This window comes from Rhincodon typus, chromosome 1 (assembly GCF_021869965.1).
Source record: "Rhincodon typus isolate 14 chromosome 1, sRhiTyp1.1, whole genome shotgun sequence".
Classification (NCBI taxonomy): Eukaryota; Metazoa; Chordata; class Chondrichthyes; order Orectolobiformes; family Rhincodontidae; genus Rhincodon; species Rhincodon typus.
In genome coordinates this window covers 10,687,353-10,704,366 of record NC_063332.1, presented here as the reverse complement: position 1 = coordinate 10,704,366, position 17,014 = coordinate 10,687,353, and the positions used below count along the sequence as shown (strand labels likewise).

General features: G+C 41.9%; 1 protein-coding gene across 1 annotated transcript in view; it reads left to right on the top strand.

Moving 5' to 3' along the window:
* LOC109931733 (dedicator of cytokinesis protein 1-like) overlaps positions 1 to 17,014 on the top strand; it is a 1,067,415-nt gene that overhangs the window by 77,522 nt on the left and 972,879 nt on the right. Inside the window, exons 3-4 of the mRNA XM_048601800.1 lie at positions 5,866 to 5,906; positions 14,135 to 14,190. Coding sequence (XP_048457757.1) covers positions 5,866 to 5,906; positions 14,135 to 14,190 — 97 coding nt within the window. The remainder of the gene's footprint in view (positions 1 to 5,865; positions 5,907 to 14,134; positions 14,191 to 17,014) is intronic.

The following is a 17,014-nucleotide window of genomic DNA, read 5'->3' as shown; positions in this document are numbered from 1 at the left end:
CCGGAAACGTCAGCTTTCCTGCTCCTCTGATGTTGCTTGGCCTGCTGTGTTCATCTAGCTCTACACCTTGTTATCTCAGATTCTCCAGCATCTGCAGTTCCTACTGTCTCTGCTCCAGATCTATGCTGGCTCTAGCATTGTGATAGTTATTCCCTGCTTTTCTTCTCTCAGCTTCCTATTTTTTGTTTTGACTTTTTTTTCAGTGGAGCGTAGGAGGTTGAGGTGACCTTATAGAGGTTTTTAAAATCGTGAAGCGTATAGATAAGGCGAAAGGTAGGTCTCTATTCCCTATGATGAGGGAGTTCAAGACTAGGGGGTATAATTTTAAGGTGAGAGGAGAAGGTTTTAAAAAGGATGTGAAGGGCAGCGTTTTTTTACACAGAGATTGGTTTGTGTGTGGAGTGAACTTCCAAAGGAAGTGGTGGATGTGAGTACAATTTCAAAATTTAAAAGACATTTGTATAAGTACAGGAATAGGAAAGGTTTGGAGGGATACAGGCCATGCGCAGGCCAGCATTGACTGGTTGGTTGAAGGGTCTGTTTCCATGCTGTATGATTCGATGACTCCCCACACTCCCACCATCACCATGTAATATACACAGAAACGGAGAACCCGTATCTGCAAAATATGACTATGAGTGGCAGTGGAAGATTGGCCTTCATCTCAAAGCATATTTAAAACATGAGAAATTGCTGCTTCAATTATGGAACCTCAATCAGACCCCATCTGGAGTGCTGCATTTAGTTTGAAATACTGCGCCTATAGCAAATTGATCTCAGACTCAGAAATCTTGCTGCAATGTTATTGGGCCTTGATAAGACCACATGGTGAATGTGTGCAATCTCCTTAGGGAAGAATATGTTGGCCTTGGAAGAGGGTTCAATAAAGGGTCACTGGACTGATGCTTGGGATGAAGGGTATGCCCTGTGAGGAAAGATTGAATCAACTAGGCCTATATATTCTGATGTTTAAAAAATTGAGCAATGATCTCATTGAAACATAAAAATCATTAAGGGTCTTGACAGGGTAGAAACTGAGACCAGGGCGCCAGAATCTGTAACTTAGTGCTACAGTCTTAAAATTGATTTAAAAAAGAACTATGATAGGATGTGAATGTCACTGGCTGGACCAGCATTTCAAACGCATCCCCAGTTGTTAAGAGTCAACCACAGTGGTTGTGTGTCTGGAGTCAGATGTAGGTTGGACCAGTCAAGGATGGCAATTTGAGTGTACCAGATGGATTTCTCCCCCCTACAACAATCATTTCATGGTCATCATTAGGGTCTTAATTTCAGATTTCTCCCACCCCACCGACCATATGTTATGGTAGGACTTGGACCTGGGTCTCTAGATTAATAGTATAGCGATAATACCACTAGGCCGTCGCCTTCCCTAAAGTTTTTTGGCTGTTTCAGGCTGAGATGTGGAGAGATTCTTTTGCTTGGTGAGTTGTGAATCTCTGGAAGTCTCTAACCCTGAGAACTGTTGACAATCAGTTGCTGTGTATGTTCAAGACAGAGACTAGTTTTAAGGAACTTAAGAGATATGGGGGCGGGAAGTGGTTTAGGACCAGAAGATATGTTTGAGGTAGAAGATGAGTTATGATTGAAGTATAATTGAATGGAAGAGTAGACTTAAAGGGCTGAATGGCTTACTTCACCTATGATTTTAGAACCTTAGTGCAACATCTCTGCCTTCATCAATCCTCTTTGTTATTTCTTCAAAACACTCATTTTAGTGAGACACGATTTCCCACACACAAAGCCACGTTGACTATCCCTAATCAGTCCTTGCCTTTCCAAGTACATGTAAATCCTGTACTCGGGATTCTCTCCAACAACTTACCCACCACCGATGTCAGGCTCACTGGTCTATAGTTCCCTGGCCATGCCACCATTCTTAAATAATGGCACATTAGCCACTGTCCAGTCTTTTGGCACCTCACCTCTGGCTATTGATGACACGTATATCTCAGCAAGGGGCCCAGCAATCACTTTCCTGACTTCCCTTGCAATGGAATAATGAGGCTAAAAGTAGAAACAGGGTGATTTTTTTCATTGGATTTTGAGTATCTGTTCAGTCGTTGTTTAAAAGGATTCAATTTTTATTTCTGATAGTTGTAATAAGGTTGTTTCAAATTGTTCTTGTACAGTGTAACATAGTTTGTGTTATTAGCTTGTGTCTGCAATAAAGTTTGGTTTTCTTTCATCAAAAGTACATTGGTAGCCTCTTGTGAAGGTTTTCAGTGAGTGATAGGTCATAAGCTTCACTTTTTTTTACTGAGTTGTCTAGTATTACCGCTCACTGGGATCATAACATACCTTTGACGTTGGGGTGGGCTGGTGGCTCAGTGGTTAGCACTGCTGCTTCATGGCACTAGGGACCCAGGTTCAATTCCATCCTCAGGTGCCTGTCTTTGTGGAGTTTACACCTTCTCTCTGTGTCTGAATGGGTTTCCTCTGGGTGCTCTGGTATCCTTCCACAGTCCAAAAATGTTTAAGTTAGGTGGATCAGCTGTGCTAAATTGCTCATAATGTCCAGGGATGTGCAGGCTAGCTAGATTAGCCATGGGAAATGTGGGTTTACAGGGCTAGGGTAGGGAGCTGTGTCAGGTGGGATGCTCTTCAAAGGATCTGTGTAGATTCAATGGACCATGGCCTGCTTCCCTGCTCTAGGGATTCTATGATTGTGCCATGTTCCAACTACACAGGAGGTTTACCAAACAAAACTTGACGTTGAGTCTAATAAGGAGGTATTAGAACAAGGTGAATGCAAGTTTGGTGGAAGAGGCAGGTTTTAAGATGTGCTGTAAAGAAAGACAGTTAGGGAGGGGACTCTAGAACTTGGGGGCTTTGCCTGTAGAGACATGATCGTCACTGGTGGAGAAAATGGAAAATGGCTAAAAGATGAAAATAGTGACACAATCAGAAGTTACAGGATTGAAAGTAATGAATTTTGAGGGATACAGAGGTTGGGCTGGAGCCAGTACAGACACAATGGGCCAAATGGCCTCCATCTGTGTAAAATATACGATTCTATGGTTGAGCTGAGGGAGGTTGATAAGAATGAAGGCACAGCCATGGGGGTACTTAAAATGGGGAAAAAAACGTATTAAAGCTGGTGTTGCTCGAGTGGTCAAGCAACACTGGGAAAATGGTACATGGTGTGAATTAGGATGCAAGTCTAGCTTTGTGGAGGGTTGAAGGTGGGAGCCCAGACAAGAGGACATTGGAATTATCCAGTCTGGAGGTAACAAAAGCTCATCAGACTTCGGGATTGGAAAAGATGTTTAAGTTGCCTTCCCAATTTTGAGTTTTTATTAATAGAATTGCTACAGCATGGAATCAGGCCATTCAGCCCAATGGGTCACCACTGACCATCCAAGGAGCATCCCACTAATACCCAATCCTTGTACCCCTAGATTTCCCATGCCTAATCCACCCAGCCTGCACATCCTTGGACACTACAGACAATTTAGCATGGCCAATCCACCTAACCTGCACATCTTTGGACTGTGGGAGGAAACCAGATCACCTGAAAGAAATCCACACAGAATGTGCAAATTTCACACAGACAGTCACCTGAGGGTGGAATTGAACTCAGGTCCCTGGCACTGTGAGGCAGCAGTGCTATCCACTGACCCATCAGGCTGCCCCTATGGTGTTGGAGTTAAAGAATTGGGATCTGCCCCACGTCTTCTCTCTCCTTCGTGCAGTAACCTCCTCTTCCTCTCTCCGTCATCTGTTCTGGATCCACTTTCCTTATTAGGTTGCTGATGCCTTTAGAGTTGCCAGAAGGGAATGAGTCAGCCAGCTCCTGGGAATGAGCATAGGGTCCACAGATTTGTCTCAGACAATCTGCTTGACATCGTATTTAGAATCCATTTCTCTGCTGCTGCAACTGCACATTGTCTCCACAAATCAATCCTCTGTTGTTAATGTAACCGTCTGGCTTGAGGTGCTTTGATTTAAAAATAAACAAACCATGCACTTTGGATGCAAACAGTCCCACTGTAACAGTTCCAATGTGGAGGCTAGAACAGAATCCATCCTTATAAACAACCTGAGGCAACACTTATTTAGTGATCAACCACAGTGAGGGTCTGAATCTATGCACACTTCTGTAAGGGTCGCTGAGGTCTGGAATTTCTTCTCCATCTGTCATTACAAAAAACAACTCACATTAAATGCAGAGATAGTAAAAAGTGCCGATGCTGGAGTCAGAGATAGCACAGTGTGGAGCTGTGAGGACCCGAAATGTCAGCTTTCCTACTCCTCTGATGCTGCCTGGCCTGCTGTGTTCCTCCAGCTCCACGCTGTGTTACCACATTAAATGCAGTAAGACATAGCAAGGCACTTTAAAGAATTATGATCTGCCAGAATTCGATGCGGAATCGGGTAAAGACCAATGACCAAAGGGTTAGGGCAAAGACCTGAGTTTTAAGTAGCAGGTAGAGGAGAGGGGGCTAAAAAGAGAGGTATTGAGGTTCGCTGAGGGAATTCCAGAGCTTGGAATCTGGACATTCTCAGTATGGGTGGAGGCGATGGCCAAGTGGTATTATTGCTAGACTGTTAATCCAAAGACCCAGATAATATTCTATGGATCGGGGTTCAAATCCTGCCACGGCAGATGGTGGAATTTGAATTCAATAAAAATATCTGGAATTAAGGGTCTAATGACGACCATGAATCCATTGCCGATCGTTGGGAAAAACCCATCTGGTTCACGAATGTCCTTTAGGGAAGGAAACTGCCATCCTTACCTGGTCTGGCCTACATATGATTGCAGACCCACAGCAATGTGGTTGACTCTGAAATGCCCTTTGGGCAATTAGGGATGGGCAATAAATGCTGCCTGGTCAGCGACGCCCTGATCCCATGAATGAATAAAGAAAAGAAAAATGCTTCCAAAGATGGAGCGAAGGAACTCACGGTTGTACAAAATCAAAAATTGCAGGAACACAGTGGGTTGTAACACTGGAGGTGATCTTGCATTCAGGCAATGAATTGATTTGACCCACTTCATGAGTGGTATAGGAGGTGTCCCGCTGTCTTCAGTTTTGGCTCTCTCTATAAATTTTTAAAATCCGATTATTAGCTTCTTCCACCCCCTCACCCGTTCTATTCCCAGGAAGCGGATCAGGAGTTTAACGTTAAGGTGCTATGTGAATGTGAGCTGGGGAGTTTGAGAGTGACTTGGAGGCGATTACGGAAGTAATACTGTTCTCACACACCAGCTGCTTTCGGTGAGGTCACAGGCTTGAAAGAAGTATGGATTGTCAGAAAATTTACTTCATGTGTCATTAGTTTTCCGATTTTTGGCCTTCCTGCCTTTCAGGCACTTGACTGTCCCAGGATTTATAATTTAGCAAGTGTTTTCCAACAGCTCAATCTTGGTGGCCCGTGATGGTCTGTTCGATTCTAACAATTGAACTGTACTCCACTGTTCACAAATGTTCTAAAAATGGAAAACATATCATTTGTCATAAAAACCAAAAGAACTGTGGATGCTGGAAATCAGAAACAGAAACTGAAATTGCTGGAAACATTCAGCAGTTCTGGGAGCATCTGTGGTGAGGAAGCAGAGTCAATGTTTTGGATCCAACTAAGTGGTTCTGAGGAAGGGTTACAGGAACCTGAAATGGTAACACTGATTTCTCTCCACAGATTCTGCCAGACCTGCTGAGCTTTTCCAGCAATTTCTATTTTTGTTTCTGATTGCCAGCATCCGCAGTTCTTTCAGTTTGTTTCTGTCTCCCTAGTTATTACTCAACCTAATGCATTTTTCCAGAACTTGTTTGATCATTGATATCCTTTGTCTTTGCTTTCATTGACAGTAACACTATTCGTGTTTCTGTTCTGCAGGTTGGTACAGAGGATATTCCTTGAAGAACAGATCTGTTACAGTAAGTCTCATTATTTATCATATAATAACATTTTCAAAATCCTAACAAATTGCAGATGATAGAAACATAGAAACCAGGAGCGGGAATAGGCCATTCAGCCCTTCGAGTCTGCTCGATCATTCAATAAAATCACAGCTGATCCTACATCTGAAGGCCATATTCCCACCTCCTTGATGCCTTTAATATTAATAAACCTATCAATTTCTTTCTTGCATGTAATTAGTGACCACCACAGCCTTCCATGGTAGAGAATTCCACAGGTTGACCATCCATGTAAGTGAAGAAATATTTCTACATCTTATCCTGAAAACAGCCTACTATCCTGAGAGTGTGACTCTTGGTTCTAGACTCCCCAGTGAGGGAGAGCATCCTCCCTGCAGCTCAGCTGACTAGCCTGTTCGAATTTTTTACATTTCAATCAGATCGCCTTTGATTCTTTCCGATATTTCCTAACAAATTTGTTCAGAGATGTTAACACACCTCTGGAGCAAGTTAAATTTGAACCTGGCCTCCTGTCTCAGAGGTAAGGACACTACCACTGCACCACAAAAGCCCCTTCTCTGATTCTTCTAAACAGTAATGAATTCAGGCCCAGTCAAACCAATTCTCCTCATAGGACAGTCCTGCCAACCTCAATATGACTCTACATGCTGCCTCACAGCACCAGGGATCTGGGTTCATTTCCAGCCTCAGGCAATTGTCTGTGTGGAGTTTGCACATTCTCCCCATGTCTGCGTGGGTTTCCTTGGGTGCTGCATTTTCCTCCCACCATCCAAAGATGTGCAGGTTATGTAGAAGTGTCCAGGGATGTGTGGTTTAGATGAATTAGCCCTGCTGAACGCAGGGTTACAGGAATCGGGTAAGGGGTGTGTCTGGGTGGGATACTCTTCAGAAGGTTGGTGTGGACTTGATAGGCCAAATGGCCTGCTTCCACAATTGTAGGGATTCTATTGTGATGTAGAACCTTTGCACACTCTCTATGTCAAGTAGGGAGGGAGACCAAGACTGCACACAATACTGCAAGTGTGGTCTCACCACGGCCCTGTATAACTGCAATAAGACTGACCACTTGCCTTCTTAATTGCTTCCTGCAATTCCCTGTCTACTTTCATCGAGTGGTGTGCAAGAACATCCAGCTCCCTTTGTACATCCACACTCTCAATATACCGCCATGTGAATAAGGCTTATCCTTTCTGTTTTTACACCGAGGTGTATAATTTCACATTTAGCCACATTATATTGCATCTGCCATTTGTTTGCCCACTCTCTTGATTTGACTAAATGAAGTCTCTTTACACCATCCCCACAATTCTCTATCCCATCCTGTTCTGTTAGTTAGACAGAACTGACGTAGAAATTAGATCAATCGTCAGGAAAGAAAATTTTAGAATGAAGAACGTTGCTTGTTTTTAGTTACAATCTGGGAATAATGTGAAATATTTGAGCTTTTTAATTGCAGTTTAGTTTGGACTTTATGACTTGTACTGGGTTGGATTTGAAATAATCAACAGCCATTCGAGACAATGTTAGAATTGGCCTGACTTTCTTTTTCCAGTGTAGAAGGGCCTTGTGCTGAGATATTGTCAGGATTACTGGTCAGATGTCATCAAGGTTCTGTCCCAGCAAGACCTGAATGTAGGGAACGTCTCCTTCTGGATTCCCCCACCAGAGGAAATAGTTCCTTTCTATCTGGATTTATCCGCCTATGAAAAGCGTAGAGAGAAAGAAGTGATGGCCCCCTATGTTGCAATGTGATACCGGATCTATGTACAGACGAGTCAGGGTTTAAGATGAACCTCCGAATTTCCACACCTTCCCAGTTGGGTTTGGTGGACATCGTCAAAACACAATCACTGACACAGATGCGTTTAAAAGAGATTTACAGAGTCATAGAGATGTACAACACGGAAACAGACCCTTCGGTCCAACTCATCCATGCTGACCAGATATCCTAAATTAATCCAGTCCCATTTGCCAACATTTGACCCATATCCATCTAAACCCTTCCTATTCATATACCCATCCAGATGCCTTTTAAATGTTGTAATTGTACTAGCCTCCACCACTTATTCTGGCAGCTGATTCCAAACATGCACTACTCTTTATGAGAAAAAGTTGCCCCTCAGGTCCTGTTGATATCTTTCCCCTTTCACCTTAAACCTATGCCCTCTAGTTTTGACCTCCCCCATCCTGGGGAACAGACCTAGTCTATTTACCCTATCCATGTCCCTCATGTTTTCATAAACCTCGATAAGGTTACCCCTCAGCCTCCAACGCTCCATCCCCAGCCTATTTAGTCTCTCCCTTTATCTCAAACCCTCAAACCCTGGCAACACCCTTTTAAATCTTTTCTGAACCCTTTCTAGTTGCACAACATTTCTCCTATAGGAGGGAGACCAGGATGAGAAACAGGCTGTTTGGCCCAACTAATTCGTACTGGTGCTACATGAAGACACTCCCATTTTACATCATCAAACACCATCAATATTTGGTCAAAGGATCATTTTTGGGCTGGAGGACAGTTTGTACTGGACCTCAGCAGAGGTTAGTATTGAGGCGCTTGTTTTTACATGATATACGTTAATGATCTGGGAGCACTTCCTAATCATAGAATCTCCACAGTGCAGAATGAGGCCATTTGGCCCATTGAGCCTGTACTGACCCTCCAAAGACCACCCAACTCAGCCACAGCCATAACTAATCTACCTAGCCAGCACATCCCTGGTCACTATGGACGATTTAGCATGGCCAATCAACCTAACCCACATATCTTTGACTGTGGGAGAAAACTAGAGAACTCAGAAGAAACCAACATAAACACAGGGAGAATGTGCAAACACTACACAGACCTTTAACCAAGTTTGAAACTGAACCCAGGTCTCTGGTACTGTCAGGCGGCAGTGCTAACCACTGAGGCATCATGCCACCTACACAAAGTGTGGAAATGACATGCAACTCAGAAGAAATGTGGACTGTAAGGAGGACAGTGTAGATCTCCAGAAGGAGTTGGTGGAGTGGGCAAATAGATGGCAGATGATTTTCAATGCTGAGAAGTGTGACATTATGCACTTTGGGAAGAATAACATTGAAATATAATATAAAATAAAAAAATACAATTCTATAGTTCTATATGTGCACAGATGATTGAAAGTGGCAGGACAAGTAGAGAGAGCAGTAACTAAAGCTTATGGGGTTGTCTGCTTTATTAATAGGGGCGTAGAGTTTAAGAGTGAGGATGTTGAATTTGTATAAGACATTTATTAGACCTCAATTGGAGTATTGTGTACAGTTCTGGGTGCTACATTATAGGAAGGATGTAAATGCACTGGAGACAGGGTGGAAGCAGTTTACGAGAATGGCTCAAAGAATGAGGAACCTCAGTTAAGAGGAAAGTTTGAAGAAGTCAAAAATGTTTTTCTTGGAAAAAACAAGGCTGAGAGATAGAGGTTTTCAAAGTTACAAATGAGTTGAATAGAGTAGATAGGGAGAGACTGTTCCTACTGATAAAAAGAGCTAGAAAGAGGGCATAGTTTTTAAATTATATGCAAAAGAAAAAGGGTGAAGGTGGAAGATGATGGCTTAGTGATATTATTGCTGGACTGTTAATCCAGAGACCCAGTTAACATTCTGGTGACCCGGGTTCGAATCCCACCACGGCAGATGGTGGAATTTGAGTTCAATAAATATCTGGAATTAAGGGTCTGATGGTGACTGTGAATTCACTGTCAATTGTTGGGAGAAAAACCCATCTGGTTCACTAATGCCCTTTAGGGAAGGAAACTGCCATCCTTACCTGGTGTGGCCTACATGTGACTCCAGACCCACAGCAATGTGGTTGACTCTGAACTGCATTTTGGGCAGTTAGGGATGGGCAATAAATGCTGGGCTAGCCAGCGACACCCTCATGCTATGAATGAATAAAAAGAAGTGAGGAAAAATATTTTCACTCCCCAAATATTTAGGGTATGGAATGCACTTCCTGGAAATGTGGTGGAGGCAGGTTCAATTAAGGCCTTCATGACAGCACTGGGTGATTATCTGGATAAAAATAATGTGCAAGGACATGACAGGGATAAATCCAGAGCTTGGTACTTGGTAATGATCTTGTTTCACGAGTTGGTGCAAGCACAATGGGCCTCCTTCTGTGTTGTAACACTTTGATTCTGTCATATATTTCTTTCCTCTTCTCATCCAGCTCCAGAGCTAACTTTGTTTTAAATGCATCTGTAAGCTGACACAATTAATCACTCAGTGGCTGTGTGTGTTCTCAGCAGAGAGAAAGGAAGCATTACCCAAGCAGAAAGCAGGACAGGCTCACAACGTGGAAATGTGCCCATGCACATTTTTAGAGAGCTGTTCTATTATGAGCTGATTGCACAGTTTCTAACAGTGATGCCCTCCGTAGTCGATTAGCATGTCATCATCGCTTTGTCATTGTCTAGGTTCACCACCACTTGATATGTGTAAGGCAGCTAGCAATACATGGAGCTCCATCTCTGGAGACATGATCAATGCCCCTCAGTGCGGAGAAAAGGGAGGATTGTTTAATGGAAATTTTGGTTTCTCTATCTTCAGTTCATGTTTGAGAGAACAAGTAATTATTACTTATCCTTTTCCTGTCCAAAGTTCTCTGAACAGGAAGTGCTAGCAAGTGTAGCAGGAAGAGTGTCCAACCGATAACATCTGGAATGTGACATAAGTTCCTCTGTGGCATTGAGCCAAAAGATCCGACTTGTCAAGACAGGTTATGTGCAAACATGTTAATATTAATCACACTTAACTTAGTTTGACAACAAAGTCCATGTTGAGGTAAATTCTGACTTTGTGCGTTAGTGTAAAATGGATGATAAGGAATTGGCATTTGCAAGGTTGACTTCAATGAAAACATAATTCGAGAGAATTGTAAAACATGCTGACAGTTCATTAGCATGAGTGCATAAAGCAAAAGTCTACCCTATTTAAGCAATTAGAACTTTTAAAAAATGTTAAAATTGTATCTTAAAGGAGAATACATTAGAACACAGGTCAGGTGATGAAGGAGCAGTGCTTCAAAAGTTTGTGATTTCAATTAAACCTGTTGGACTATAACCTGGTGTCGTGCAACTTCTGACTTTGTCCACCCCAGTCCAACATTGGCAAATCCACATTGGTAGAGAAAGCAACAGAATTAAAGCTGGAAGCTCAAAATAATAAGCGATTGTACTAAAATAATGCCTGTTACAAAGTCAGGGAAATGGATGGAAGGGTAAATCTCCCTCCACAAATATTGTCAGCTCTTTGAGTATGTCCAACATTTTCTGCTTTTAATACAGATTTCCATCCTCTGCAATATTTGTCATCCAATTTATTTGCTCCAAAATCATTGCCACTTAACTGTGGCACTATTTAGAATCAAGGTATTATTTAACTTGACCAGAAACTGAGAAAGATGAAAGTCTTCAAACATACAGTTTTTTTGGACACTTAAATATATAATAAAAATGTAAATTTCCACTCTGCATGAAAGCAATGAAACTTGAAATAGGAAGAGAAAGGAAGCAAAAATGCACACAGTTACATCGAGAAGGAAGATATTGAATATGAATCTGAGCAGATGTTAAGAATGGATATAAAAGCAAAATAGTGTGGAGGCTGGAATAAAAGCAGAAAGTTCTGGAGAAACTGAACAGGTCTAACAGCATCTGTGGATGTATAAGCAGGGCTAATGGTTTGAGTCCAATATGACTTCTTCAGAACTGAAAGTGCATTGTTAAGGGGTAAATAAAGGTTCATTTATTGTTCAAAAGGGTGATAACTTACTCGTTCATAGGATGTCATTGACTGGGCCAGCATTTAGTGCTCTACTTGATCGAGTATGATTTCAGTGAGTCTCAGATGAATTCTGTGTACGATTGAATAAACAATTGTAAACCTCTACTGGAGATTTCTGCAGTAGACCATTAGAAGTAACCACAAAAGGTCGACCTGAGATAGTTACACACACAGTGCTGTCAGGGTTCCAGGATTTTGACCCAGTAACACCGAAGTAATGGCGTTATAATTCCGCGTCAACAAGTTGTGTGTCATGGAGGGGAACTACAGACCCGTTCTCATATGTATGCATCATATGCCTCCTTTCTCTTCTACATTTTCTCATCATTATCCTTAGTCATCCAGGGTAGTCCAACTTTGGGTGCCCCGTATTTACATCTTGTGGGTATGAACAGAGGTTACACCCTATTCATCTCACATTTGAAATTGTACCATTTTTCGACTGTTTTATCCACCAAAATGCATTTCCAATTAATTGGACATGCTCCAGCCCAACGTTTAGACCCTTTAAAATCTGTCCCTTTCTAGTCTGGAATCTTAATCATTGACTGATTGTTATCTTTCACCAACTAATATTGACCCTTTATTATTTTATGATCAATATTTTCCACATGTTCCCTCACTCTGTTCTCCACTTGGCCTGTCTGTTTCCTAGGACCAGATCTGGCAGAACTCCCTCCCTGGTAGGACTGGAAGTGTCCTGATCCAGAAAATTCTCTTGTACATATTGCAGGAAATTCTCCCCTTCCGTGTCCCCCAGTCTACTGTAAGGTAAATTAAATCATCAACTATCACAACACTGCTTGCCCTGTAGGTTTGCATAATCTGCCTACAACTCCTCTCTTCTACCCTACCCCAGTATTTGGAAGTCTATAATCTCCTATATCCCACCTCTTACTGTATAGATTCTGATTCAGGGACTTGTTTAGGGGCAATGGTACTATCTTTGACTCAGACTGCTACACCCTCCCTTTTAAGATAGAGATGAGGAGAATTGCTTATCTCAAAGGATTGTCTGTCAGTGGAATTTTGTCTTCCCCAGAGGGGAGTAGAAGATATGCCTTTAAATTGATTGAAAGCTGAGTTAGATGGATTTTTGATGGATAAGGGAGTTAGGCTTTAAACAGCACAGAGAGGAAAGTGGATTTGAGACCACAGTCAAAGGTGAATGTGTGGTGGAACACACTGTTAGGATCAAATGGCCTTCTTTTGTTTGTAGTAAGTCTTAAATAGAATATTCTGAAACTTTCCTCAGACTAATAATAGATGACGATTGATTTAAAACAATATAAGCAGTCAAATAGAATGTCAAATGTTATTTAATGCATTTGCAGTTCCATAAATTAACCATCATTGAATATCTTAAATTCAAAGAGTCATAGAGCTGTACAGCACAGAAACAGACCCCTCACTCCAACTCGTCCGTGCCGAGCAGATATCCTAAATTAATCTAGTCCCATTTGCCAGCATTTGGCCTGTATCCCTCTAAACCCTTCCTATTCGTGTACCCGTCCAGATGCCTTTTAAATGTTGTAATTGTACCATCCTCAACCACTTCTTCTGGCACCACATTCCACACACGCACCACCCTCTGTGTGAAAAAAGTTGGCCCTTAAATCCCTTTTAAATCTTTCCTCTCTCACCTTAAAGCTATGCCCTCAAGTTTCGGAGTATCCCCCCCCACCCCCCCCCACCGCCCCCCGGGAAAAAAAACTTTGCTATTCACTCTATCCATGCTCCTGTTGGTTTTACAAACCTCTTCAAAGTCAGCCTCTGATGCTCCAGGGAAATAGCTCCAGTGTATTCAGCCTCTCTCTCTAGCTCAAACCCTCCAACCCTGGCAACATCCTTGTAAATCTTTTCTGAACCCTTACAAGTTTCACAACATCCTTCCCATAGAAGGGAGACCAGAATTGCATGCAGGACTCCAGTAATGGCCTCACCTATGTCCTCTACAGCCGCAACATGATCTCCCAACTCCTATACTCAATGCAGTGACCAATAAAGGCAAGCATACCAAATGACTTCTTCATTACCCTATCTACCCTACCTCTACTTTCAAGGAACTATGAACCTTCACTCCAAGGTCTCTTTGTTCAGCAACACTCCCCAGGACTTTACCATTAAGTGTATAATTCCTCCCCTGATTTGCCTTTCCAAAGTCTAGTGCCTCGCATTTATCTACATGAAACTCCATTTGCCACACCTTGGCCCATTGCCAATCTGATCAAGGTCCCATGGTACTCTGAGATAATCTTCTTCACTGTCCACCACACCTCCAATTTTGGTGTCATCTGCAAACTTGCTAACTTTCCCTCCTATGTTCACATTCCAAATCATTTATGAATGTCTTTTGTGTCCTTCATGTCTGCAATCAAACATTATCTCTGGACAACAATTCTGTGCTCTCTCCACAGGGAATATTTCCTGCCTCAGTCATTCACATCAAGAATGCAGCTGTTGAGATCAGAGGGTAAGTCTCTTTTATGGTTCTTGTACCCCATTGACTTGTTGGCATGTTGCTCAGGTGGATCTGACAGTGATGCGTGTGGTTTTTAAAAACCTCCAGGATTACGGATGCATTAGTTCTGGAAACGAAATTTTCCATTTCGGAGACCTGAATTTGGGGGCAGGGAGAATTTGACTCCTCAGTGGTTGTGGTATGTCTGAAGGGCTTGATTTACCCAATTCTGCCCAACTTTGCCAATATATAACTCATCAGCACTTAAAACTAGAATGCTAGAAGGAAAAGGAAGAAAGATTCCATGTAATTAATGAAGTTCAGAAGCAACTTGAGGGAAATGGCTTCAGTGGGTGTCAGTCTCCTGATGTCAAAGCCAACTGAATGGTGTTTGGTCAGCGTAACTTTACCCAAACCTGACAGATCCATTAGAATATTCATTAACCCAACACGACTCAACATGGTCATCATGAGAGAAATTTGCCCTCTGGTCCGCAGTAGGTGAGAGTTTAGCCAAATTGTCTAAAAGTGGAGTTTCCATTAAAGTTGAGTTCTTGCAGGATCAATTAGACAGACAATCAAGACTACACTATTATTCCATTTGGATGGTTTTGCGCCAACAGTCTTCCGTTCGAGATTGCCTCAGCCTCAGAGATTTTTCAAAAGACTGTGTCCTGTATTTTGCAACAGTTTATAAAGTGTCATCTGCAACATGGCTGACATATTGAGCCATGGGGAAAATATGTTGAGGAACATGGTCAGGGGTTGCATGTAGGTATAAACAGCCTGAAGGACATTTGCTCAATGACCAGAGTGAATATTCGAAGGAATCAATTCTTTTCTTGGAACGCATTTGCTGATGAGGATGAAATAATTCCAGATCCACAGAAAATGAAGACAGTTGAGAAGTTTCCAGCTCTGAAATCATGACCTGCAGAGATTTCTAGACATGGTCAACTGGTTGCTGATGCAACTACACATGAACCTTTGAGGCAAACTGTCAAGATTGGTGCTGGGACTTGCATAAAGAAGATACTTTTCGAAAGATCAAGGCCACAGTGTCATCTACAGCTGCGCCACCCCTCTGTAATCCATCCTTTCCTGCTATAATAGCTATGGACGCTTCAGTTCACAGCAACAATGACTTTTCAGGAGTGAGTAGATTAGTGTGAGAAACAAGTGTACTTTGCACTCAAAGCATTGTCAGACTCAGAGACTCTTGGCTTGAAAGTATTCATTGCAATGGACCGGAGACATTGATCTCAAAATTAAATAAGAGAGTTGGCATGGGTACCTCCACGGACAGAGATTTATACTTGATGTTGAGGTTCGCTTATGAGATAAAATATGGTCAGGGAAGCTACAATGATTTAATCGTCACCTTGACAAGCCATAACCAAACAAACAATGAGGAATTTGTCAGTGAAATTGAATTGTATACTCAGGACAGACTGATACCGTAGTCAGCAAATCAAAACAGGTTTGATTGAATAACATAGGAACAAAAGGACCAAGAATGTGTTGCCATTCATCAGTGTTGTGTTGAATTTTGGCCAGTTCAATTGCCCATTGGATTGTACATGAAAACCTGTTTTGAAGATCACCAGTTCTCAATTATAGATGATTCGCTGGTGTTTGACAAAAGGCTTGACCATTCCACCTTTGCTGCCCAACAGGTCCTAGGCAAGATATATCAGGAATACTTGAGGATTAACAATGATTCATTCATGAGGTGGTGGTCCGTACAGTTGAGGGAGTAATATGGAAGAACCACAGGAATCTCATCTCATTACAAAATAATCATTCACCAGTAATTAATTTGCATGTACCCCATGATAAACGTAGGAACAAGAGTAGGTCATTCAGTCCTTTAAGCCTGATGGGCCATTAGCTAGAATTATGACTGATCGTCCATTTCAAAGTTATTTTCAAACACTATTCCCACCACACTTTACATGGTTAGTATTTAGAAATATGTCAGACTCTGCTTTGAACCCATTCAATGATATCCAAAGGCTCACAGCCACTGAGTAACAAGATCTCTCATGAATGCTGCCATGTCCAAACCCTGCAGACCATGGAGGTTCAGCCTCAGAGTTAAGGTCATTAGTCCTCATTCCAAAGACCTACCTATCTACCAACTCCAAAGAAATTTGTGAAGTCAGAGTCTAGTGGCGATATGAGTTGGTGGTAAATGTATGTAAATGAACGTATGTTAATTCTGGGGAAAGAAAGTGGTTTGTTGGCAACATATGAAAGTGTAAATTAGGTGCAGGAGTAGGCCATTCAGCCCTTCAAGCCTGCTCTGCCATTCAATAGATTGTGGCTGATCATGATTTACTCCACATTCCTGCCTACTGCAGATAACATTTCACTCCCTTACTTGGGTGGAATTTATCTCCCTCTGTTAACAAATATTCAAACATTCTTCTTCTACCTCCTTTTGAGAAAGAATATTCCAAAGATTCAGGAAACCCTGTGAGGAAAAATACATCCAATCTCTGCCTTAAATGGGAACACCCTAATTTTAAACCATGGGCCCTGTTTCTATATTTTCCCACAAAATGAAAATCATTTTTGTATCCACCCTGTCAAAATTTTAACAGTAAGGATAACACTTCAGACTCATGATTAAGGATTAATGCTGGAGACTGTATTAAGTTCCCCTCAATCTTGAATGGGGATAAGACTGTATATCTTAGGATCTTGTGGAGTGATGACCTGTATGCAGATCACCTCATAGTCTTAGTAGTCATGTTTATCTCACTAATAAAACTTGTCATACAATGTAATAATCCTACAATAAATTGCATCGTGTTAACATGAACCTCTTCAT